The 27,102-nt window shown below is 45.0% G+C and overlaps 2 protein-coding genes across 2 annotated transcripts; both read left to right on the top strand.

The window, feature by feature from the left end:
- The first annotated feature begins 3,072 nt into the window (after nt 1-3,072).
- Nucleotides 3,073-12,597, top strand: LOC122393615 (tenascin-X-like). Its single transcript, XM_043389829.1, has 19 exons — nt 3,073-3,643; nt 3,921-4,025; nt 4,578-4,685; nt 5,132-5,233; nt 5,675-5,833; nt 6,225-6,332; nt 6,665-6,766; nt 7,065-7,169; nt 8,972-9,073; nt 9,341-9,448; nt 9,759-9,866; nt 10,034-10,141; nt 10,251-10,358; nt 10,572-10,679; nt 10,848-10,955; nt 11,223-11,330; nt 11,564-11,671; nt 11,889-11,996; nt 12,391-12,597. Exons 1-19 carry the CDS (start codon nt 3,589-3,591, stop codon nt 12,507-12,509), a joined length of 2,037 nt encoding a protein of 678 aa, XP_043245764.1. The 5' UTR covers nt 3,073-3,588; the 3' UTR covers nt 12,510-12,597.
- A 919-nt stretch (nt 12,598-13,516) lies between these two features.
- LOC122393614 (acetylcholine receptor subunit alpha-type acr-16-like) lies at nt 13,517-14,625 on the top strand. Its single transcript, XM_043389827.1, has one exon. It carries the CDS (start codon nt 13,758-13,760, stop codon nt 14,448-14,450), a length of 693 nt encoding a protein of 230 aa, XP_043245762.1. The 5' UTR covers nt 13,517-13,757; the 3' UTR covers nt 14,451-14,625.
- Nucleotides 14,626-27,102: the final 12,477 nt, after the last annotated feature.

Here is a 27,102-nt window from a genome sequence, read left to right as displayed (position 1 = left end):
GTAAAATGGCGACTCTCAAATGACGTCACCATGACATATCCGGCTGCAGTTTGACAACTGATGGGCAGGACGGGCCGGCGCTCTGTGCTCTTTTGTCGCTCATTTGAAAGTCGAAACGGGTTAGGGGCGCCTGAGCACGTGCGAGTGGGCTTCAGAACAATGATGTCAATAATACATATGATCATGGGTGGAGAATTGTTTTCAAAGTTGGTATGGCGCCAGTTGCTTGAAACAATGCTTAATAGCAGAAACGTTGACACATAAGGAAAATCTGGGTACATAGGTATAACAGTGCACTTTTTGTACATTACATGACGGTTCCATATAACGTATATATCAAATTTGAGATGAAATAGTGTAATTGACACCGAACAAATTATTAAAACGCATCGAGATGCAACCTTAATTAAACAAAGTATGCAGTGGATTACTTGTCTTGTTCCCTGAAACTCCTTGTTCATGATACAAAGCATTTTTACCTCATATTTTATATTTTTATAAGCTGTAATCCTTAAATTTCATAGTTTTTACCCTAAAAGTTGGTATGGCATTGTCATACCATTTTTTAAGTTGGTGTGGCGCATGCCATACCTGCCATACCGCATTCTCCACCCATGCATATGATGGTGTCAACATAATAAAAAACATACCCGATATTGATCTAGCGCATGTTATGAGGTTACTGGCGTCAAGCATATGACAAAAATGTAAAAGAAAAAAACGTAAGACAAAATAAAAATACAAAATATCTGCTAAAAACATAAAATATCGAGGAAAAAAGTAAACCTGCACTTACTGCACTGCACCACTGCACCTCACTGCACTGTACTTCTTAATGCACTGCACTGCACTGCACTGGAAAGTACCCTGCAGGCAATAGTCCTGAGGAGGCTCATATTTACCGCACTGTTTTGGTATATTCGGAACTTCCAAAATATTTTAATGTTTCAGGGAATTCTAAGAGGACTCGCTAATAACTATGTCATACCTTAATACCTGATACCTGATATTTGGGATCATTGAAGGCACAAGGATTGTCCGGCGGATCCGTCGTAGAGAGCTATGTGTCTTCATTCACTGACACCATAAGTCAATAAAAAAATCCGACGCCCGCTGACATGCTTGCTTTGTTTTGAGGCTCTAAGCCCGTGCCGGGCGGGGAGAATGTTTGAACACCCCTTTGCGTTTTTGGCACACGTGCTCATGCATCTTTCCCGCATATGTTTGGAAAATTTCAGACTCAGGTCTCTCAAGGTCAGGTCACCATGTCACGCCAAGTGACCTCACCTAACAAAAAGCTAGAATCCTCGTCATAGCTTCACCGACTGAATGATCGCCTTGAAACTTTCAGCAATTGCTTAGAGTGACAATGTATACAAAATATCTATCTCGAAATTTTGATATCGGTGACTTAACCCGCGCCCCACTGGGGGGGGGGGCTATTTATAGCCCCCCCCCCTCCCGTTTTTCTGCAATAACTTCCGAACCGCTTGACGTATCGACGCCAAACTTTCAGTACCTTTGGCTGCATTAATTTGACACCTTGTGTCAAAATTTGAACTTCGTACCTACCATAGGTCGGCCGGAAATGACGTCAGAGTGACTTCATGTTCGGCCGATTTCGACGCAAAACATTGAACCACGGCAATCGCTCCCAAGAGCTCAGTTTTTAAGCTAGATCCATTTTCTTTGCATGAGAGGACTTAGAATAGACTGCGCTATCAAACTGCTATCTCGGATTTTCGAAATTTTGGAAATTTCGAAAATTTCATATAATAAAATTCAAAATTTATATTTTTACATTTTTTTCAGAAAATTTTTGTTTTTTCGAAAAAAAACCGGAATATATGTGATAGAACGCATTATTATGACTAACTCTAGCAAGTTTTAGCTAAATATCTTCAAAAATGGCCAAGTTATACGCATTATTGCAAAAAATTAACAATTATTAATTTTTCAAATCAATTTTTCAGCACGAATTTGACATCGTACGCCAATATAAATAGCACCATCGTGTTCCTGAGCTCAAACTGCATCCAACAGACACCTTTTTTGTTGAAAAATTTTAACTTCAAAATTTGACCTTTTTTGACCTGAAAGTGACCTGACCTAAGCTAAATTTGACTCAAAATGACCTCGAATGACACAGACGACATCAAATTCGAAATGTTTGGCCTAAATGGACCATAAAACATGTGTCACGTGACCGACGGATGATATAATATTTTCGTGACCTGTGATGACCTGACCTTGACCTGAAAATCAAAGTACAAGTTTGGTACCCTCAGAGTATCTAGAGCATCTGTTCACGAGTGTGTGAACCAAAAATGAGCCTGATCTGACTTGTAAGACGGCGGCCAGAGCCCAAAACGTGAAGAAGCCAAAATGCTAATAATTTTTACTTTGACCTGACCTGTGACGTCATCGGTGACCTCGAAGTCAATGAAATTAGGTTTCGCTCGACAGTTTTTCCGGGGCTATCAGACGCCGTTTGAATTTTGACGATCGGCCCAGTAGTTTCGGAGTTAGGAGGGGGGGGCTATGAATAGCCCCCCCCCCCCCAGTAGGGCGTGTTATACGCAGACCCCAGTGGGGCGCGGGTTAAGGTCAAGTCAATTTTGCGTCCTCTCCATTATAGGTCAATGGGAACAAAAATTGAGCGACGCCGTTTTTGACGAACGTCGTTCAAAACACTCTCAAACATCGGGTTATTGGTGACCTTGACAAGCTGAATCGAAAAATGGCACCTGTGACCTCTCCTTATGTACCTGAGGCTATATCATGTCATGAAAGGTCCCCAGCAGTTTTTTGACAATAACTTTTGATAGAGACATGCTAGATAGAGACATGGTGCCTCAGATGTGTTCGGCTCGACGATAAGAATCGGTTGATATGATGCATGAACTTTTCCGGTCAGGTGCATGGACTTTTCTGGCCATTTTGAAACCTTGACTTGAGGTCAAATTTTCAAAATGACCTTGCAAGGTCAAATTTTAGTTCATTCGACGCGTCTCGACGAGAGGAACGCGATGCTTACAAAGTTAATGTCGTCACTTCCTTGAGTCAAAAGTCATTGCATAACCTTTTCATAAAACGGCTTTGTTTGGAGTTTTTGCTCTCTGGAGGCTAAATCGTTGACCCGAGTTTTTCAAACTTTTCAAACTGAATCATTTGCGATCATGACTCTACAAAAAAACGGCCAGAATAAAGCTGACCGGATACAAGCGAACTCACTTAAAAGAGCAATAACTAGCTGGCTTTCTGCCGATCATCACTGCACCTACATGCAGGATATGCAGGATCCCAGTTCAGCTGAAAAATCGGCCACTGAGCACGTGCATTAATTTTTCGAAATGTCATCCCAAACCGGAGCTGGCCCTCTGACCGATCGGCAGCGGTGGGCACATTGACTGCGTTACTGTAACCCCCACCACCCGAGAGTGGGAGGCAATCTGACAGATATGTCAGACGACTTCTGACAGCCCTGTGCCGCGCCTGATTGACATTTGGAGGATGGTCTGGTGTCGAATGATATAAAACCGGCGGGTCCCAGCCAGAAGGTGTGCGGTCCCAGTTTTGGAGCCAGCCATGAAGCTCCTCTCACTTCTCGCGCTGCTTTGCGTGGCAGTCCTCTCTACGGAGGGTAAGCGGGCGGTGTGGAGCACGCCGCTGAGACAGCTCAACCGTCCGATAATAGATTCTACACTTTTGCTTTGTACTAACTTTTCTCGTCGGCTTAGAATGAAAGGCAAATTAGGTAAATGCCGGCAAAAAAAACTACAGATTAGAACAATCTCGCGCTCCCCGGTGAGAAAGTTAACTTGTTCTCGTTCGCACAAAATTGTTGCATATACCTGTCATATAGATTAATAAATGATCAGAATTTATAATAGGTCTTACATGCTTTCATGTGTTTGCAGCCACCTTCAAATGCAACAAATTTGGTGAGATTTGCTCCAAGGGCAAAAACTGTGCTCCAGGACTGGGCAAGCCGGGCCTGACTTGTCAGAGCAGCAAGAAGATCGGTAAGTATTAGATTCGCGACAGGATATACAATTCATATAAGTCTCAGCACTCAGGACGTAGGTACCTATAGTAGATTGTGAGCTTCATTGAGAATCTGTGATTGTGCCGATGAGACTACAAGCAACGTTAGTAAGGACTGAAAATAATTAAGATATTGTTTTCTCAGCAACTTTTTACCAAGTTTTGACAAAGTTTATGTTGATATTCTGACAATAGATATTTTATTTGTTCATACATACAACAATAAATTGAAATCGATCGATTGATTAATGAATTGTAAGTACAGTTTTCCCATATGTTTCTTACAGTAATTGATGCACGTTCTTATCTACTAGGTATCCTGAAATCCAATGCTAAGAAATAATTCAATAAAAAACATTGATATTCTTGCATATAGTCTATATCACACCATACAGCATTGGTATTAATAAAACTAGCACAAAACGTTATGTTAAAGCTAATTACTAATAAAAGATAACCAATCTACCATTGCTGTAGCAGAGCTAGCCTTTTTCCTCATGAGAGTGACGATTGATCTTTATTTTTTTTAGGCGGCTGTGCGGATCTGTGCCAGTTCGGTGGTAAATATTGCCCGGATGGAAAGATCTGCAAGTATTCCAAGGGCAGACGCGTTTGTGTCTTCCCCAAGAAGTACAAGGGTAAGTTGTTTAGTGCCCTTTGCTGCAGCTCGTGTATAACTAGATGCCCTGAATGCGTGGGCGGAAAAAACGTTTGAGAGATTTTGTTTGTACTTAATCATTTTTTATGATGATGTACTATTGTATTGAAGCAAAATGGACTCATTGATATATGAGCGTGAGTGGGAAAATAATTATAAATAATTCAAAAATTGTACTATTGTGTTCACATAAACTGTTGAGTGTTGATCCCATCCATTCAACTCTAGTAAATTCTAAGATGTTGAATAATCTGAGGGTACTATGTCTCTAGATAAAAATCGCATTTTTTAAAAGTAAACTGCTCCTTTTAAAAACTATCATGTAAACATGGCATAATTTTCAGATATGCGATGAATTTTGATTATCAAATAATGATATTTTTCAACTAGTAGGTAAACGCAATCTGACAGTTTTTTTCCTTCCAGTCAAGAAGTGCACTAAGTTCGGAAAGTCTTGCGCCCCTGGTCGCAAGTGTATTCCCTGCTACCTGCGCAAAGGACTTTGTTGTCGCCGTGCCGCACTGCTCAGTGAGTATGAAACAATAGAAGAAACCACACGTTTAGGACAGTGGAGAGAACCACAATTTTGAGACTGTTGAAGCGGAAAGGACTGTATGCTAAATCCAGTGCACAACACCGTCCTTATGAGGTTTTCGAAAAGGGTTAAAAGTGTTGGTGATATTGGATGATGCCCTCGGCGTAACAGTACTTAGAATAGTCAGCGAAAATAATCTCCGATGAACACGACGACTTACATGCGGCCTAGCGAACTTTTACCTATCAAGTTCGTGAGAGTATAGGAGATTTGTATTTTGCCGTACAGCTTTGCAGTTTTTATCCAAACCTCTCCATTCGGTTCTTAGTTTCATTTTGATCCCATGGTTCTCGTAATAACTTAGTTGCGACACTTTACAAAAAGTGAAATCATTATTAACATTTGATAACGGAATGCATGCTTGCCTGTTTCAGGAAAGAACTACTGTGGATTGAAATACAAGGTCTATGGCAAGAAGTGTGGTACAAAATACTTCAGGAAGGGCTGCTACAAGGTTGGAAACTACTGTCCCGACGGCAAGCAGTGCCGCAGGTACAAGAACGGCAAACTCGCTTGCGTCTTCAAAAAGAAACGTAAGCATTTTGTGTAGAAGTCATCTCACCATTGCTGAATCAATTTGACTAAAACCACGGACTGAAACCTCTAAGAAAATAGTGAAGTTCATGCCATAAACAGATTGATGTAGTGGTTTATCAGTTTTGCATGATGACTCACTATGAGTGCATAGCCAATAGACATATGGAAAATAATGTGCAATGACGACTAGAAAACGAGTTTTAATGAAAATAAAACACACCATTGGTTCGTGATACATATTTACTTATAGCTGCAGATAGCTGCGGTATACACTATAGCGAAATCTTAGGTAATTATCTTAACGCTGATTGTTTATGAGATGTTGATTAACAACAAGCACCTCATCGTTGGCTGACAACATAAGCGTCAAACATTGTTTCATTTCAGTGCCTGCCTGCAACTCCTACGGTCAGCTTTGCGGCCAGAAGAACGACAGGAACTGCCAGTACTGCTTCCTGAGGAAGGGACTGTGCTGCCGCCGCAGGAAGCTGCTCGGTATGCTGTTTTTTATAACATGAATATTGAATAGTATAAGTTAAAATGTTCATTCTGAAGTGTTTACAAATTTTGGTACCATATTGTGTTTTCAAGCTCCTACTTTTCTTTTTAATCATGGAGAAGGTTTTAGCCTTACAGCAAATCTTCATTGCATGCCTTCGTTGTAGATTTATTTCGGAAAGTCAAATCAATCACAGAAAGTAAATTTCAAAGCTCCCATTTTTCAGCAGCATAGTGCCATACTTTGTGTAGGTTCACACCTAATTTCTCACCACTGTGTAACCTGTATCGACACCGGGTCAACTGAACTGGCCCGCCTTCTGTCTCAGGACCGGCTGCCAAGCACTGTCGCTACGGTGGCAAATGGTGCCCGAAGAGCTTGACCTGCAGACAGAGCATCAAGAAGGGTGTCGTGATCCGTCGCTGCGTCTGTAAGTCGCGCTCAGATGGATTTGCAGCATGTTGCGTTTCTAGAGAAAACGCATAGAGTTCCGTGTCCCAGACTACCAGTATTGCGTCATAAACAGTGAAGCTTGAAAAACACGCATGACATGGATATAACAATACAGAGCATGATTGTAGCAAGTAATCCCATCTGTTCGTCTTGCTCTAGTCTTTTTGCGTTTTGAGTGTTTTTTTTTTTTTAATGGATTACTCTAGTTCCACTTTTTCTGAGTCATGCGAGTTTTCACGTTCAATCGAAAACCAACACATGCTATTATTTTGCAGACATTCCGAAATGCAAACGCGCCGGCCAGTCGTGCGGTATTTTCAAGAGGAAGGTCTGCGTGAAATGCGGCAAGAAACTGTGCTGCCGTAAAGGAGTCACCAAGCGTAAGTTTGCCAAAACATCAGTTTGTTTAGGCTAGAAAAAGACACATAAATTAACCCGCGCCCTGCTGGGGGGGGGGTGTTTGAACACCCCCCCTTGTGGTTTTTCGCGAATATCTCAAAAACGGCGGCGCGGAGCGCCGCCGTTTTTGGTACACCTTATCATACATCAATTCTACACATGTTGTGAAAATTTCAGACCAAGGTCATTCAAGGTCAGGTCACCAGGTCACTTGAAGTGACCTCACCTCATAAAAAGTTTCAATGTCTGTCATAGCTACACCGAGTGACCGATCGCTTTGAAACTTTCAGCGATTGCTAAGAGCAATAGCATGTACAAAATGTATATCTCAGAATTTTGCTATCGATGACCTAAGGTCAGGTCAATTTTGCGACCTCCCCATTATAAGTCAATGGGAGAAAATTGAAATGCGCCTCTTTTGGACGAAAGACATTATAAACACTCCCAAACACTGAATTACAAGTGGTTTAGACACACTGAACATGAAAATGGTGTCCGTGACCCCTGTTTATGCCCTGAGGTCATCTTAGGTCACGAATGGTATTTAACAGTTTTTCGCAAATAACTTTTGATAGAGGCATGCTAGAGCGATGAAAACGCCTTAGATGTGTTCAGCTCGACGATACGGATCGACTGATATGCAACATGACCCTTTCCGGTCAGGTCATGACCTTGACCTGAGGTCAAATTTTCAAGTTGACCTTTCAAGGTCAAGTTATAGTTCATTCGATGCGTCTTGACGAGAGGAACACGATGCCGGTAAAAGTAAGCTCGTACAAGACTTGGGTCAAAAGTTATTGCAGAAAAACTGTTTCCGAAAAAATCGGCTATTTTTGCAGTTTTTGCCCCCTGCAGGCAAAACCGTTGACGTTAGGTCAAATCTGAGAAAATTACTCAGAAAGGGCGTTAATAGGGCTATCAAATGCGCTTTTCCGCGGCGCTGTAGCTCTATTGGTTCCCGAGTTATGCGTTGGCTTCTTGGAAATTGTTGACATTCGACCTGGAAATCGGCGAAATTTTGCCTTCAATGACCTCTGGTGACCTGACCTTTGACCTGACCAAAAAATTGACCGAAGTGATTTCCTCATTATTTTTGACGCTCTTTCGAACGCCGCCTTCCGCGTATCGCTACGTGGCCCAGGAGCCGAGTTAGAAGGGGGGTGTTCAAACACCCCCCCCCAGCAGGGCGTGGAAATCCAGGACCCCCAGCCGGGCGCGGGTTAAAGATGGTGATGAAATTGACCAATAACATGGCAGTGAGACGTATTTTTATATAACAAAATAAGGCCGAAAATATATAACTTATAGAAACTATAGAACTATACAGAACTATATATAACTTGTAGAACTATAGAAAATTGTTCTTGGTCAATTTCATCACCATATTTAATTATTTGATCATGGCAAAACCGACCATTCAATACATCAAGACACATAAACGTAGACTGTGTGCATTGAGCAAATTATTAATCGGCCGCGGGCCCCCATGCTGCATAGAGCTTTTGCCAAATTGTCAGGGAGCTCAGATTTGTTTTTCAATAGAAAAAAAACACAATTCTAACGAATAGTGTTTTAACTATTAACAACAAACCTTCGGTAACTGTGATTGTTGAACTTAGTATCACACCAACTCATGCTAGTCTCCATGGAAAACTAAGTCATTTAGTTTTATTATCTAAGCCAAGTATGGAATAAGTGTCTATTCTTCACCAACCATCAATTTTTTCTATATTGCTCGCTGTTCATTTTTGAAGCAATAGCAAATAATTTACTCTTGTTGCAGCGCAATGCAAAAAGCGTTGCAACGTGTGGTGGAAACAGTGCTCACTGAAGTGTCGCAAGGGCTTCATTGGCTGGTGCTGCAAGCCCAGGAAGATCACCAAACGTAAGTATTTGATTGCGCGCTGGCTTTCTATCGCTGCCACTGTTTTCCTTTGAAAATAAAAGAAATTCACTAGCCTTTTCATGCTTCGATTCAAGGTAAATCACCATTGCATTGCTTGCAATTAGGTGTATCACTCCAAAAGAAATGACTTTGCTGCATTTTTATATTGCGATGATATACGCTGGACAACTTTGTTTAGCCATAATCGATCATTTCAACCCCCTATAAATAATGGATCGTCTCACTGAACCCAATTTTCGATTGCAGCCCAGTGTCTGAAGAGATGCAAGGGCAAGTACAAGTACTGCTCAAAGAGGGGTTGCGCTAAGGGCTTCCTCGGATACTGCTGCAAGACTCGCCCCTACATCAGCCTCAGTAAGACGCTTTGTGAAAACTAGAAACTCGCTTTATCGAGCACTTACTTTGTAAATATTTTGAATCTCAACTATGCCACAACAAAAAACGTTACTCCGATGGGTAATGGTATGGTTGCAAAATAAGAAACGGAAAGCACAATGTTAGGACTCAAGGCCGTTATGACCGGGCAGCTCTGAACTCGTTTAGCTTATCAGGTTTTGCATCCTTCTGAAGGAGCTGCCGAAGCTGATAGATGGTGGTTTGAAAAAAATCCAGTTTTATTGAATGATTTCCAGAGCATTGACAAACGGTTCTTCTATCATCACAGAAAAATGTCTTCACACGTGCAAGGGCAAGTACAAGTACTGCTCCAAGAACAAATGCCCCAAGAACATCCGTGGATACTGCTGCAAGAAACGTCCGGTCATCACCAAGAGTAAGTTTGGATACTGGTACTTGTTGTTAAGTTGATAAATATAATGCAATAATTTGTGTTCAAAAATCATATGTCACGTTTCACGTTTCATTTCAATTCACTTGCCAACTAAAATACAATCACTTCACGTTTGCATGTGGTGTTATGGAAAACATTGGCTTTTTCAGAGCAATGCCTGAAGACCTGCAAGGGCAAGTACAGGTACTGCTCCAACAAGAAATGCCCAAAGAACATCCGTGGATACTGCTGCAAGACCCGGCCCTACATTAGTCTGAGTATGTAATGGGTTTCTCTTCACTCCTTTTTTATGAAAAAAAAAGATTATCACGCGAGCGCTGCTTATCTACGACTATTCCGAATCACATCCTTGCTATAATGTTTCAGAGAAATGCCTGTACACGTGCAAGGGCAAGTACAAGTATTGTACCAGCAAGAATTGCCCCAAGAACATTCGGGGCTACTGCTGCAAGACCCGCCCGGTCACCACCAAGAGTAAGTGGCTCAACCAATCGGTTGGTTGATGCGCACCTGCATTAATTTTTTACATGTTAGCATGCTTTACTGGATTAATTGGCAATTCGTCAAAGCTTCATGAATTATTGTATAGTATTTTTCTATTTCATACGGTTAAACTGATCGGTTACATTTGATAAGCCGTGTACAAGTGCTTAAGATTTTCGTTAATAAATTTCTCTTCATCTCCAGAGCAATGCCTGAAGAGATGCAAGGGCAAGTACAGGTACTGCTCCAACAAGAAATGTCCCAAGAACATCCGTGGATACTGCTGCAAGATCCGGCCCTACACCAGCCTGAGTATGCTATTTGTGAAGTCTAGGGACCCGTATTTATAAATGGATGACTTTGCAGTAAAAATGCTTTAAAAACAGATACTATACATCAGCTCATAAATTTTACTCTCTGACAAGGGTGTCATAGGGAATTTGGAATTGGACCGTATCACATGTTTGTTATTTTTTTCAGAGAAATGCCTGCACACCTGCAAGGGCAAGTACAAGTACTGCTCCAAGAACAAATGCCCTAAGAATATCCGAGGATACTGCTGCAAGAAACGTCCGGTCATCACCAAGAGTACGTAATAGCCGAACGAGTGATTAGAACAGTTTAACTCTCGTGAAATATAAAAGAACGGTGTCTATGCAATTGCACATACACTTGTAAATTTTGTGAATGGATATCTATGCATATTAACTGTCTTGTTCTGTTTTTGGTGTAACGCCTTCTCCCGGACTTTATTTGTTTTGCATGTGCTCGGACCTTTGATGAACTTGACCTTTGGACAAACTTGCAGTACAGTAATCACCGCCAGTCTCAGAATTTCACTTATGACTTTTCCAGAGCAATGCCAGAAGACCTGCAAGGGCAAGTACAGGTACTGCTCCAACAAGAAATGCCCCAAGAACATCCGTGGATACTGCTGCAAGATCCGGCCTATCATTACTCTGAGTACGTTTTTGTCAGCCAAATTCTACACAAAGAAATGGTTGCCGCACTATACTTTTAGCTTTGGTTATTTCTTGATATTGAACGTATTCAGTGAACATGATCTATGCATCCTTGTTACCTAAAATGTGATAACTTTCATTATCCGTATAACTTTTTTTTACCATAAATACTTGTCCCTTGAGCTTTGAGACAATGCCTAATACCTGGCAACATTTTTTTCTTTTCTTTTTTAGAGCAATGCCTGAGGACCTGCAAGGGCAAGTACAAGTACTGCTCCAACAAGAAGTGCCCCAAGAACATCCGTGGATACTGCTGCAAGACCCGACCGGTCATCACCATGAGTGCGTCGATTATTTGAGTTCTTTACGCAGACACTGTCAGGAAATTTACAATTACCATTTCAGTTTTTAATGCCACTGAACGATGGTGAAAACCGAAATGTGCAACGCTCATCACATTTATCACAATGGAACATGTCTATTGCTGTACTTAAACCAATCACAAAGCTGTGCGCAAATAACTCTGAATATGTGACATACATATTATCATAATTTTCAGAGCAATGCCTGAAGACCTGCAAGGGCCAGTATAAGTACTGCTCCAACAAGAAGTGTCCCAAGAACTTCCGTGGATACTGCTGCAAGACCCGGCCCTACGTCTCTCGCGGTGCGTGCAGTATACACAATACTTCTGTATATACAATACAATATACAATACAATACTACAATACAATACAATACAATATACAATACAATACTACAATAAAATACAATACAACATATTCTGAGGCAGCGTTAATCGCTCAATTATGAACGAATTCGCCTAACGCAAACTATATCATTGTCAATTTCAAACTAATTTCAAATACACCCGCATAAATTGTAAGTGAACACAAAGGCGAAAGTGCAAAAGGAAAGCCAAAACACAAGAGGGACGAATTTATGCGTAGAAACTAGAAATAGAAGGTCTAGGCCGTTACACGATATCCTCAAACATCAATACACTAGATCATGTAAATAGATTGGTTGAGTTCTTAATAAGTGTCTTCTTCATTTTCCAGAGAAATGCAAGGCCTCCTGCAAGTCCACCGGCATGTACTGCGTGAACAAGGGCTGCCCCAAGAACTACCACGGCTGGTGCTGTCTCAAGATGAGCTGCAAGGGCAAGAAGAAGTGCTAGACCCATACCCTGCTAGACCCCATACGACGATCAACCAGTGACCTAAAATCACTAAGATGACCTGGCTCCGAAAATAAACGTGAAACCCGTGCTGAACTTACCCGAGCACCCGGGATGTATGGTTACACTGCATGTTTTGAAATCGGAATAAATGATTGATGCATTTATGCTGCTGTTTTGAAATGCGAGGACATGTCTATTCTATAATGGCTTGCCGAATGGGTGGGAGGGGGAGGAGAGGACTAACAACGTTTGAACTCTGATCACAAAACGCCCTTGGACGTAAGTTCTAAAATGAAAACTATCACAAGACCGTATTCTCTGCGATGAACTCGATAGCATTATGCGTATGAATGAAGAATCATTGAGCTTACACAATACAACTACACAAATGCAAATATCATCATCGTGTTCGCCTATCCAAAATGACCAAAGTTTAGCTCAAGAGTCATTAGAGAATGGAGATACGCATGCTGCTCAACAAATCTTGAATTATTTAGCCGTCCACATACCATAGAAACTCGAAAGACAACGAAAAAGTAATTATTAAGACACAAGCCGAATAGATGCTCAAAATACGGATGATGTTTTTACAGTAATAATATGAAGAAAATTCCATGGGTGGAGCTTTTCCGGGGAAGTTGGTGGGGCAAAATGCCGTCAAACCTACAATGACCGATTGTCAAGTTAAATAAAATTAATACTGAATCAGAATCCATCATTACAGATGCAACATTTTTAATTAAACAGACGTTACAAAGTTTCTCAATGCGAAAAAGATTGCATTGCAAAGCAGCAAAGTCCTAGAAATCAGTTAAGACCGAAATTATGAGCGGCCTCAGCGGCAGACATAAACAGTTATTCGAGTTCCCATTCTGGGATCGATCAACTCTAGATCGTGAGGTAAACAGTAAACATACCGACTGAAATTCTGAATTGGCCTGATGACCATGTTTATTTAAGATTGAACTGCTGTCCTTGCGCACAAAGTTTACACAAACCTGGCCAGTGAAAAGTCACAGTGGTTTTAAAAATGCATGTGTTTGTATCTCGAAGCCAAACATAAGTCGGGTGCCAGACGAACCGACCTGCAGTTCTTCAAGGGCCGCTGAACGAGGCCTGTCTCTGGTCGACTGCTGTGCCGCCATCCGGAGTCGGGGCTGACGGAGGCCTAGAGGAGGACCACCGAGCAGCATTTGGGAGGACTGACGGAGTCCACAGAGGTCTGACGTGGCGATCTGGGCTAACATGTCTCGTGTGACCATCTCCCTACTTCTGGTGGCGGTGGCCGGGTTTGCCAGCAGCGATACTGAGGTATTGGTAAATGAAGAGCTCGCCATCCCGTCTCTGTTCAGCCCTACGCGGTACCTGATGGTGAGACCGGTGTCCAACCCCTCTGAGAAGATCCGCGTCAGCACCGGCGTTTCTCTGGTTGACGTGGACTTCCAGGAGTCTGCCAACACGGCCACGCTGGGTGGGTGGCTGCAGCTGGAGTGGCTCGATCAGCGGGTGAGCTGGAGCGGCGGCAATGTGACAAATACGCGCGTCAATCCGGCCAACATCTGGAGTCCGGACCTGACCGTCTACGATCGGCTGCCCGTGACGGCCAACTGGGTGTTGCCGATGCCGGCGGTCGTCTACCGCAACGGCAAGGTGCTGAACGTGCCGCCGGTGAGCTTCACAGTGCGCTGCCAGCGCCGACAGACCGACACACAGGACCGCGTCACCTGTCCCTTCAAACTGGGCTCCTGGACGCACAGCGTCGAGGAGATGGAGCTGGTGCTGAAGAGCAAGACCATCAGCACCGACGAGATGATCAACAACGGACGCTGGACGGTCGAGTCGACATCGCTGGCCTACAAAGAACGGCAGTACGATTGCTGCGAGGAGATGTACGGTCACATCCAGGGCGAGATCGTTCTGAAGCCTCAGCTCTCTTAGGCCCGTTGTACCAACATGTAGAAAGGTGATGGCGCCAGCCGTCTCTACGTAACTTCTTCAGACAGTCCAGCGCAGGATGACTACGTCGGTGGTGTTGTTACCGTTTAAGTAACTCAGTATATGCACCGTTGAGTGTCGATGCATTCGCTGTAATAATACATTTATAGCGGCTGCCGAACGAAGTGTTGATGTTCCAAGCAAAAATAGGTATGTAATATGTCGGTATACGTTTAGTATCACTTCCCACAAATAAGCTTTTGCTACAGTTTAACCCTCGCCGGCACAGGGGGGAGGGGGGAGGTTGATGCAACCCCCCCTAAGGTTTTTCGCGAATAACTCGCGTAAAAAGCGGCCGATCGCGACGAAACTTTCAGTACCCTCGCATTGATCAATTTCACACCTACCCTGAAAATTGCATGACCCTGACCCAAATGACCTTTGACCTGTGACCTCTTTTCCGAGACCATGTTTGGCCGGAATCGCGATTCGGCGTATGTCGGCTCGCATTGGCCGCGCGTTTGCAAGCTTTTCGTGGTTTCAAACGTTCAGACATGTGATTTGATGTTGCTCCCATACATTAGGGTGGGTGTCAAGGTCACCTGAAGGTCAGGTCAGGTCATTGACCTTTGGTGACCTCGGGTGACCTCGGTTCACTTTTTCGAGTTTTACATGTTTCTAGGCTAGTTTTTGGAGCTGAATTCGAATTTAGCAACCATTTGAACATTTACGAAGTAGTTTTGGTGCCTTCGTAACATGTTACGTAGCTTTCAGAGGCGGTTGACACGTATTACGAATACCCGTCACAACCCCTACCGGTTGACCTGACCTGACCTGACCCGACCTGGTCAAAATGCTTAAAGACATTATCTCTGATCAAAACTAACACGATATTCGTGATCAGCACCCCGGAAAACCACATAGCAGCCATACTTTTCAACTTTCTGACAGGTCCCGATTTTCCCGGTTTTCGGGTCATTGACCTGACCTGGAAGGTCACCCGATGACCTAGGACCTTAAAATTGGGTATCATCGGCTTCCTCTCGTGAAGGGCAGCACGCTCGTTTTTTCCGCGAAGCTCTAGCTCGATCAGGGGCCAAACGCGAGGGGGGTCGTACCAACCCCCCCCTTGTGCCGTCGAAACGCAAAATGGCCTGTGCCGGCGAGGGTTAACCCGCGCCCGGCAGGGGGTCCTGGATTTCCACGCCCTGCTGGAAGGGGGGGGGGTCTGAACACCCCCCCCTTCTAACTCGGCTCCTGGGCCACGTAGCGATACGCGGAAGGCGGCGTTCGAAAGAGTGTCAAAAGTAATGACGAAATCACTTCGGTCAATTTTTTGATCAGGTCAAAGGTCAGGTCACCAGAGGTCATTGAAGGCAAAAGTTTGCCGATTTCCAGGTCGAGTGTCGGCAATTTCCAAGATGCCAACGCATAACTCGGGAACCAATAGAGCTACAGCGCCGCGGAAAAGCTCATTCGATAGCCCTATTAACCCTCGCCCATGTAGGGGGGGGGGGGGTTGGTGCAACCCCCCCTGAAGTTTTTCTTAGTTACACGCCGAACCGTTTCAGATAGCCTGCTCAAATTTTCAGTACCCTTTGGGGCATCCTTTGCGCAACTTTTGGTATTTTTTTTGTCAAGGTCATGTCAGGTCACGGAGTTATGACGTCATAAAGGGAACAACCTCCGGCTAGATTTACGCTAAATTGGAGATTGCTTCACATTGGTATAAATGCCGACTGACCTGACACACTGATGGATTGTTTTAGAATCACAACTGGCTGATTTGGCATTGGCACAATGTCTGTTGACATTTTGAAGGTTACTAAAGGTCAAGGTAAGGTCAGTGACCTCGGTTGACCTGTAATGACTTTTTGCACTTGTATGCCTTTTCGGGGTATTTTGATGCCCTGAATTCGAATTTGCTATCCATTTCAGGCATCGTCGGTTGTTTCTTGTAGCTCATTTTGGGTCAGGGTCAGGTCAGTGACGTCACACGCCTGACGTGACCCAATGCACAAATGACCTTGCAGACTTCCGATGCTCCCAACGCATCATTTTTAGAGTTATGACATCGAAATACACACCAAATGATAGAGAATTGATCAAGGATCACGATAGTGAGGTTTCAAGTCGATATCTCTTACCGTTCTGCCGCAATCGGCGCGGAAATCTGAAAAAGTTAGATTTTTCCGAAAATTTGACCTTTGACCGGTCATAAGTAGGTCAAATGTTGACCTAGGACCAAAAAATATACCACCAATCGCCAGATCTCGTTAAGAGCAATCCGTTGGTCTTTTCCGCTAAGCTCTACGACGCCCCGTTTTCAAACGCCAGGGGGGTCGCACCAACCCCCCCTGCATGGGCGAAGGTGGCAAAACACCGTTTACGGGCGAGGGTTAACGCCCTTTCTGACTAATCCTCTCAGATTTGACCTCACGTCAACGGTTTTGCCCAAGGTTTTGCCTGCAGGGGGCAAAAACTGCAAAAATAGCCGATTTTTTCGGAAACAGTTATTCTGCAATCACTTTTGACCCAAGCCTTGCACGAGCTTACTTTTACCGGCATCGTGTTCCTCTCGCCAAGACGCATCGAATGAACTATAACTTGACCTTGAAAGGTCAACTTGAAAATTTGACCTCAGGTCAAGGTCATGACCTGACCTGAAAGGGTCATGTTGCATATCAGTCGATCCGTATCGTCGAGCTGAACACATCTAATGCGTTTTCATTGCTCTAGCATGCCTCTGTCAAAAGTTATTTGCGAAAAACTGTTAGATACCATTCGTGACCTAAGATGACCTCAGGGCATAAACAGGGATCACGGACACCATTTTCATGTTCAGTGTGTCTAAACCACTTGTAATTCAGTGTTTGGGAGTGTTTATAATGTCTTTCGTTCAAAAGAGGCGCATTTCAATTTTCTCCCATTGACTTATAATGGGGAGGTCGCAAAATTGACCTGACCTTAGGTCATCGATATCAAAATTCTGAGATAAACATTTTGTACGTGCTGTTGCTCTTAGCAATCGCTGAAAGTTTCAAAGCTACCGGTCTCTCGGTGTAGCTATGACAGACATTGAAACTTTTTATGAGGTGAGGTCACTTCAAGTGACTGTAACGTGCGTCTCTCTCGATTAATTGCTTATTGTTGTTGTCTACGCTAACCGTCGCTTCTATTTTAGTGGGTTTAGGATTAAATAGTTGTAGTTCGATTTTACCTGCGTGGTGGCCCTATTTCAATTAGGCATTTTCAACGTTCATTACTCCACTGTATCTCTGCCGTGCGGGGCCGACTTTGCCGAGACCCCACACGCCGCTGCGCTGCCGTGCCGCCGCGCCGTCGCCCAGCCGTGGCGCCGCGCCGCCGCCCAAAGCCGTTTCGTCACGGTGTCACGCATGTCCATCTTCTGAGGATTTAGCGGCGCGCGCTATTCAACTATCTCGGCTCTGCCCTGTACTTAACAAAAGCTTTAGATCTACCGTTTACATACCTGTCCATCATAGTTTAGTCACACTTAGTCAGTACCGGGTGAGCCTCGGGCAGTGCAACTCCCACCTCCGACGAGGTAGTGACCAATCGCAAACTGTGTAACCATATATGAAATGCTCTCCTGGTCAATAGTAAGCTGCCACGTAGGTTAGAAGGCTACGCCCTAACGTTAGAGTAGTTCTGCTCTTCCCGGACGGAGGAACGGGGGAGAAGACCTAGAGCCACCATCGGCGCCGGACGTGTTACCAGTCCGGGAAGACCACAGGGCTCCACAGCCGCTGGACGCATAACATCTGCTCCGCGTGCTTGGGAGAAGACCCCCGGCGGCCACTGAGGCCGGACGTGTACCTGCATCGGTCTCGACCGACACTGTAGCTGACCACCTCGCTCTGTGTTGTGCTCGACAATACACCTGGACCGGCAGAGCATCTCTTCTGGTAAAGGGCTGACGACAACACCGGCGCGCCCCGCCCTGGGCACGAGAAACCGCCGTGTTACATTGGTGCCGCTGACGTCGGATCGAACCTGCCGAAGAAGCCGTCTTCTCACTTCCATCTGCTTCTTCTTGCGCCGATTCTATTCTTCAGTCCGAACTCTGCCGCCGACGAACTCTGCCGCTGACAAACTCTGCCGATGACAAGTACCTGGTCATCGTTGCTGAACGACAGCTGCTACTAGCCAGCTCTCACGGCCACTACATCTGTCGATACTTCACAGTGAGCCGCTGAACAAACTGCTCCAAAGTGAGTACGCCAAAACTTGGCACCGTTTGTCTTCGTCTGTGACAGTCTGAGGTACAAGTGCCCGTACCGGTACCAGCCATAAAGGGCTCTGAAATCAGAACTGTACCAGTTCAGGCCCCAATCTGCCCGAGTTATACGGCAGCCATCTCAACCAGCGCTCGATCTAAGCCGCTGATAACTCCAACCGACCGTCTTTCGTCATCGAGACAAGGTTTAACAGGAAAGAGAGTTCAACTCGCGCTCTCCAACGAGGTCAACTGACGTCATCAGAGAGGCCAACTGACGCTCTTCTGCGAGGCATCTTCATCGAGTGGCTTCAAAAGCGTTCAACGCCCAGCGCTACAACAGACTCTCGCGCGTAATCGAAACAATCCGTCCCGGTGCGTAGTGAAAGTGATAGTGGAGTGATAGTTAACGAGTGAACGACCCATCTTCGGTGACACCAACAAAGGTACGTCTCGACATCTCCCGAGTGGCATTTGATTTTTTTTTTGTTTCTGTTAATATCAACGTAACGCTTATTCATTCTATCTTTGATATTTCTGGCTCTTTGTCGCTTCAAGGATGGCTCAAAACGAATCGTCTCGTTCGCATGCTCCCGCTTCTGCTTCCTCAAGCCAAATGATCAATGCAATGATGCACGGTTTCGGTGTTCTAAAGAACCAACTTATGACTAACCAGTCGGTGTCGGGCAAACATCATTTTGATGGCACAAGTGGTGAGCATTTTATCAAATGGCTTGCTGAAATGGACAACTTATACCTAGCACTGAAAGGCGACGAGGAACAAACTCTTTGGGCTGCTAGTCAAACACTTAAAGGCACAGCTCTTGATTACTTCCATGAGGTATCTCCGTCTATTGATTCTTGGGCACGATTCAAAACTCTCATGACCCAACGTTACCACTACCTAGACGATGCGGATACAGCGAAACAAAAACTACAGAATTTCGTACATACAGAGGCCGAATGAATCAATACCTCACTACGCAGAGCGACTCCAGGCGCTCTCCCGTCAGGCCTACAAGGAAAAGATAGATGAATCCGGTGTGGTAGAGGCAATTATTAGGACTTTTATCAACGGAATCACAGACAGAAAATTGCAAGAACGCATAGCGACTCGCCGACCTAAAAGCCCGACAGAAGCATATCACATAGCCATGGACCAGATTAAGCTGATGACAGAACTAGCTACTTACCGTGATCACTCGAAAGGAAAACCAGAGCCAATGGACTGCAACGCTGTGACAACTGCTCCCGAGCCCCCTGCGCAAAATAGCGACCTATCTGAGGTCAGAGATCTACTAGAAGTTCTAGTCAGGCGCAGTGACGATTCTTTCCAAGTTAGACCGCAGGTTCATCAGAGCTATCAACAACCGAGCCCTTATCAGGGATATCCACCACCAGTCAATCAACCGCCCCCTGGCCAGTTCTTCCAACGACCGCCCACTCAGCCGGGCCAACAGCGTCAGAACCCTGGTAATTTTAAACAGAACCCTAGGCCAAAACCGGTCTATCAATGGACGTCCGACCAACGGCCGATCTGCTACTACTGCGGCCTGATAGGCCATGTACAACGTGTCTGCCGAAAGCGACAGGCAGCGAATACTTCTGCTCAGCGTCCGCAAAACCAACCGCAAAACCAACAGCAAGGTAGGCCAAACAGAGGTCAACCGCAGCCGGGAAACATGTAAAGCCTCACACCGATTCAGCGACAGGCGGTACACAGACCGCTCAAATTTTGAAAATTAACGAGAACTGCCCGTATGTCGACATTTCTATTGGGACGCACCCCTTTCATACACTTTTGGATACCGGCTCGCAACTCTCGCTCGTCAGTGGAAAATTTGTGGAATTACTGGAACCGTCGCTGGTGAGACCAGCCGAAAAACAAAAAGTTACCCTCGTGTCAGCTTCTGGACACAAACTGAAACCAACCAGATCGGTCAAAATACGAATCACTCTCGGAAAGGTGCGCATGTATCATGATTTTGTTGTAGTAGACGGCTTCAACCATGATATGATTTTGGGTATCGATTTCTTGAACGCTAGGAAAGCGCTGCTAGACTTTGAGAACCAAACCATGATCATAGGAAGGTATGTGTACCCACTCAAAACGAAACAAGGAAAGAGTGCTAGTAAAGAAACAAATTTAGTGAGACTCGCGGAGGACGTAGGCGTCTTCCCTCGCTCGGACTTACAGGTCAAATGTGCGATCACAAAGAAAAATAAACCAGGTGAAGGCTTCGTCGTTACTCAGCTCCCCTCGTCTCCGTGTTTCGAAAACGAACCAGGTATTCTCCTACCAAACGCCGTTGTGAAGCTCTCGAAAAATCGCCATATCCCCTGGGCAATTGTGAACGAAACGGGAAGGTATTTGCATTTCAGAAAAGGACAAGTTATTGGAGTAGCTACAAAAATTGCCGATTCAGAACTTGAACCAAGCATTTCATCAATATCGAAATCAGAGGAGAACGTGAAAGAGACCTCAGATGATAAAATTCGTTCATTCAAGTTAGATCACATCCCAGACGATCAAAGAGACCAATTGAAAACGCTTCTACTTGGTAACATGGACATATTTGTTGAAAAAGATACAGAATTGACCATGACCAATGTGACCGAAATGAGAATCAATACGCAAGATCATCCACCAACATACCAGGCCCCAAGGCGACCGCCACTCGCTTATCGAGAGGCGTTAGAAAAACAAATTCAGGACATGCTAGCTGCCAATGTCATCCGCCGGAGCAATTCACCGTGGATGTCACCTGTTCTGTTGGTCCCCAAAAAGGATGGCTCTCTCAGACTTTGTGTAGACTTTCGAAAATTGAATGCTATTACGGTCAGGCCAGCTGCAAGCATCCCGTCGGCTGACGACATATTCTTCGCGCTCGGAAAATCAAAGTTCCGCACTTGTCTGGATATGAAGCAAGGTTTTTGGCAAATCCCTATTAGAGAAGAGGACAAAGAAAAGACTGCTTTTGGCACAGATGCAGGCATTTTCGAATATAATCGGATGGCTTTTGGTCTTTCTGGCTCGCCAGCTGTTTTTCAAAATTGCATGAATGCTGTTCTAGGAGATATCCGTCATTTTGCCCTAGCGTTTGTAGATGACATCATAGTATTCAGTGAAACACTTGAGGATCATCTGAAGCACCTAGATGAAGTATTCGCCAGGCTGCGAAAAGCCAACCTAAAATTAAAAATTTCGAAATGTGAATTTATCAAGGACAAACTCAACTATTTAGGTCATATCATTTCAAATGATGGAATTTCGGTCGACCCCCAAAAAGTCTCAGCGATGCAAAACATGCAACCTCCCCAGAATGTGCGAGATGTCAGAAGTTTCCTAGGCATGGCGTCATACTACAGAAAGTTTGTTCCAAATTTCAGTAAATTAGCAAAACCTTTAAATTCACTGACAAAGAAACATGCCAGGTTCCACTGGACGCCCGGAGCACAAAGCGCATTCGAGTCAATCAAACAAGCACTTCTCCAGGCCCCGATCTTGGCTTTCCCAGATATAACCAGACCTTTCAAACTGTACACTGATGCTTCTCAGTACGCCTTAGGCGCAGTTTTGATGCAAGAACATGACGGTCAAAATCGGGTCATTCAACACATTTCGCACCAGTTTTCGGAGCAAAAACTCAAATGGCCTACTATCGAACGCGAGGCGTTCGCTATCGTCTATAGTTTGGAAAAACTTCGACCGATTATCATTGGTACCGATATAATCGTTTACACTGATCACAAGCCGCTCAAGCATTTGTTCACTAGTGAAATGAAAAATCCTCGCATCCAAAGATGGGCTATTATCCTCGGTGAATACGGTTGCAAAATCGAGTACATTTCCGGCCCTCAGAACGTAGCAGCCGACATGCTGTCGCGACTGCACAATACCCCAGTAGGAGGTGAATTGGACGACAATGAGCACCTCGACTGGCAAGGAGAGTCGATGAATGTCAATGTCGTCGACAACCAGGTACAAATTGATGCAGATGAAAATGATGTCAACCAAAAACCACTAGACTATCACGGTATCGACGCAAATTCATTACGAAAAGCACAACGGAACGACCCAGAATTGAAACAAATTATAGCGGACCTTCAGTCAACCGATGAAAGCAACCCAAATAGCCAGAGGTATTGTTTAGACGACGGACTCCTTTATCACATAGAGAAAAGCACGAAAACCTGGCCACTTACTAAACTCCAACTTGTTTTGCCACCTGAGTTTAGGAAAATAGTCCTTCAGAGTGCTCATGACGGTTATTTTGGAGGCCATTTGGGAATCGAGAAAACGACTGACAAAGTGCTCAAATCATACTATTGGCCCTCGATGCTGAAAGACGTCATGCAATATGTCTCGTCATGCGACACGTGCAACAGAAAAAGGCTCAACAAAGAAAAACGGCCAATGCAGGACATGCCTATGCCTTCAGCCCCCATGGAAATCATCGGTATAGACACGTGTGGTCCATTCCCCATTTCGGACAAAGGAAACAAATATGTATGCACGATTGTTGATCACTTCAGCGGATGGCCAGAAGCATGGGCTATTCCGGACAAGTCGGCAAATACCATTGCAAAATTACTTTTGGAAGAGTTCATCCCGAGACATGGCTGCCCGCGAACTATCAGTAGTGATCAAGGTACGGAATATTGCAATGCGCTCCTGGATCTAGTCAATCGCGAATTAGGAATTTCACGAGTCAGAACGTCCAGCTATCATCCCCAGTCAAACGGAAAGACTGAGCGATTCCATAGGTGTATGAACGACATGATTAGGAAACAAATTAGTGAAGATCAAACGAAATGGGATGAAGTTTTGCAACCATGTTTAGGCGCTTACAGGGTGAGCAAGAATGAGTCTACTAAATACTCGCCCTACTTTATCATGTACGGTAGAGATCCCGTTCTACCAGTCGACACGCTCCTGCAACCTAGATTACGGTACTTTGGCGAGGACTACGTCCCAGTTATGTTCGAGCATTTGCATAATGCTTACGCACATGTTGTTGAAAACATGCAGGAAGCTAGAGATCGCAACAAAGCTCAGATAGCACAAAACGCAACCCCTTCAGACTTTGCACCCGGTGACCTTGTTTACTATTTTGACCCTTCAGTGCAACCGGGCGATACTCCTAAATTCACGTTACCATGGAAAAACCATTTTCGAGTAGTTTCTAAATCAGGCCCGGAGAACTACTGCATCAAGAACATGTTAACGGGCAAATCAAAAGTAGTACATTCAGAGAACCTACGTCGGAAAGACGAAACTGATGTTTGGGATAGAGTTTACGATGTAGTGAAACGTCCCCTACAGGTAGGTATCCGTCCGGAAGAGGAGCCTATTCGTCAGCAACCACTCCGTGCCGCCCGGTTACCGTTAGGTGACCAACCCTGGTTTGCTTCCATGAGCACACCAAACCCCACAGATGAACCAAGAGAAGGCACTCCAGATATCCAGGAAGAGGGCAACGGTCCTCTCCCTGAGAACCCTTCAGTAGCATTAGGTGACCCCACTGTAATCTCCCCACCGTTACCGGACAGTGGAGAGCTTGGTCAGTTGCCGCCGCTACCACAGAGGCTACATGGATACAACCTCAGGTCTCGAGCTCAAACGAACGAGCCTCTAGAAGGGTATGAGTACGTACGAAGACCTTACGTAAGGAAACGAAATGACAGTTTTGATGAGTGCCCGCCAGACAAAAGGGCTAAGGTCCAATCGGGAACTGACTGCCTGGCAGTGATAGCTAGCAGTCCAAATGATGTTTAAGTTCAGCAGCCATTTGCCGAGATGACTCACCATGATCGCAGTGAATCATCAGGTTGGATACCGAAAGCTCTTTTCTTTATAGTTAATGCATTGAGTATGGCTCTTATTAGCTCAATGTAATAAACGGTCGTTGTGTTTCAGACCATGGCTGTCACAACGATGCTGAGCCGATGGCTGCTGCTGCTCACGGTAACAAACGTGATTGATATTGCTTATTGCGCCGCTCTCCCTACTGACCCCGGACATCTCTTCATACCGCTTGGAAAGACTTACCCAAGTTATAGCTCATGGGCTATCACCCTGTCAATAAGCATGAAACCCTATCGCCAAGATGTCAGTAGAATCAATGATGCTACCGACCAAATATTCCGCACTGCGCGAACGCTAATCGCTAATCACCCACCGCTTGCTAACGCCACCACCGCTGACCCCGCTCATGCCTCACTAACTCTATCGCTCAGGCATCTGTCTCACTCCATTCATCAGCTGCAGACGGAGGAGAACCATCTCGTTGACACGTTTCGTGACCTACTGTCCATTCCTGAGGCACACAGCTCTGCACGCTCGACCAACTCCATTCGTCGGACTGGCCGCTCCAAACGTGTTAAGCGAGGACTGATTGATGGCATCGGAAGCGTAATGTCATCTTTGTTTGGAACTGCTACTGAAAGTGAAATCAAACACTTGGATCATAATGTTCAGCTTATCAATGCCAAGGAGGTCGCTATGGCTCACGCATTTAATGGTACCCTTCACGTCATCAACTCTACTAGAGTTGCTAGTACGCAAAATCGTAAAGCTCTTCGTACTCTACAATCAGCGATGAGCTCAATGAGCGCATCACACTTACAGTTGATGAGGGCTGCCGACAATGCAGACAAACTCATAACAGTATCGCTTCGAGTAGCCGACCTAGCTGAAAATGTAGGACAAGTTACTAGAAGCCTCAATCACCTTTATACAGGGTGTCCCATAAGTTCGTTCTCGCCTTATATTTGCATGTAAAACAGAGTACATTGCGTTTTGATATGTTTATGGCCCCTCAATGTGCTCCCCATTTCATAGGCAAACACATGCATACATGCTGCGGCATGCCAACTGGCATGTTTGGCAGCATAGCAGGCTTGAAGTTAGCCCAGACTGACTTGACATGCGCCGTGAGCTCCTCGAGGCTGGAACAGCGCTTCGCTTGGACGAGCCTTGATTTGAATATTTCCAACACATTTTTATGAAATTTGGATCCGATGAGTTGCCTGGGATGTGATCTTGCCACAGACGCCTATCACAGTCTCCTGGCACTACTTTTATGCTTTGCTTGACCTCTGCACTGATGCACTGTCTTGCTTGAAGATGGGCCTACGACCTCCCGGATGCCATTTTCTCCTCCCAAAATGTGTTCATACTTGCGGTTAGAGTTAAGCTAGAAGGCTGAAACTCCTCCTAGATCTTCTTGGAGAAGCATTCTGCGTCCCAACACTGTTTCTGGAGTATCAATCGCAACCTGCTCAGCGTCTGGACGCATGTTACCCCACATTACCGTGACCCTGGCCTTTTGCATAGGAATAAAGCGGGATGACACGAAGGCCTTTTCCGTCGCACATATGGGACCGTTTTGGACTTTTGACGGGTGTTTTATCTCGAACACGGACTAGGTAGTCCACCAGATGACCACATTGATGTCATTGGCCCTCCAGTTTTTTAGCCTAAGGCATAACGAAACAGATGTGTGGCCATTTTAAGACATTTCGACTGTTTTGCGTCCTCCGTTAAGTCTAAGCACAAGTGACCGTAAGTTATATACCCCGAAAAAATACTCTTGGACAGCTGGTAATCCATCCTGAAAAGCCTCCTTACCAACTTTCTGACGCTAAGACCTTTTTGACGGCCACTTTGGCGCCACACAGTTTGAGCCCCTGAGAGCTGACAAAAAAGAGCATAAACTTGCAGCGATTGACTCCCGACAAATCATCGGCGTCACTTGCTGACTGTGCGTCCAGTTAGCGACAGACATTGTCTACAGACTGTATGGCCTCAGTCACCCTCAACCGTCGCAAATGGCCCACGTGCGGACTAAATACCGAGACGTACCCGTATCGGAGACCTCTATGTTGCGGCGTAAGCAGTCTCCAGAGGAAGTGAGCTCTCTAGCAAAAATATTTTGTCTAGACGAATTAGTTACCCTGGAGCATATTCACAGTTGCCATGACAACCCCAAAAGCTCAGTTACAAAATGAATTAAGCGTGGCTTTAAATAAGAGAGCCTCAAAAAGAAAAATTTAGGTGAGAAGGAACTTATGGGACACCCTGTACTTCGTTGGTATCGCTCTCTAGCAAACTCGCTCTGGCCCAAGTGGGAATCCTCCACGCGGACCTTATTCATTCACGTGACCTCAGCCGTGTCCTTCGTAAGGTGAGCAAAAGCCTTCCGGCACATTTTGCGCTGCCTTTCCCGCCTTCGGCTACTCGCGACTACGTTCGCATTGTCAAAACCAAGCTAATTCCAGTCGATGATGCTTTTCACGTCCTTTTCTACATTCCGCTGCTCCATACGCTCCATGCGTTTGACGTTTATCGCTTCTTCCCTTACCAGGTTCCGCTTCACGGCCATAACATTTCTCTTCTCTATGTTCCCAACG

The sequence above is a fragment of the Amphibalanus amphitrite genome, unplaced genomic scaffold (assembly GCF_019059575.1).
Source record: "Amphibalanus amphitrite isolate SeventyFive unplaced genomic scaffold, NRLGWU_Aamphi_draft 000544F_arrow, whole genome shotgun sequence".
Lineage (NCBI taxonomy): Eukaryota > Metazoa > Arthropoda > Thecostraca > Balanomorpha > Balanidae > Amphibalanus > Amphibalanus amphitrite.
The sequence above is the reverse complement of the archived record's forward strand: the minus strand, read 5'-3'. Positions and strand labels throughout refer to the sequence as shown.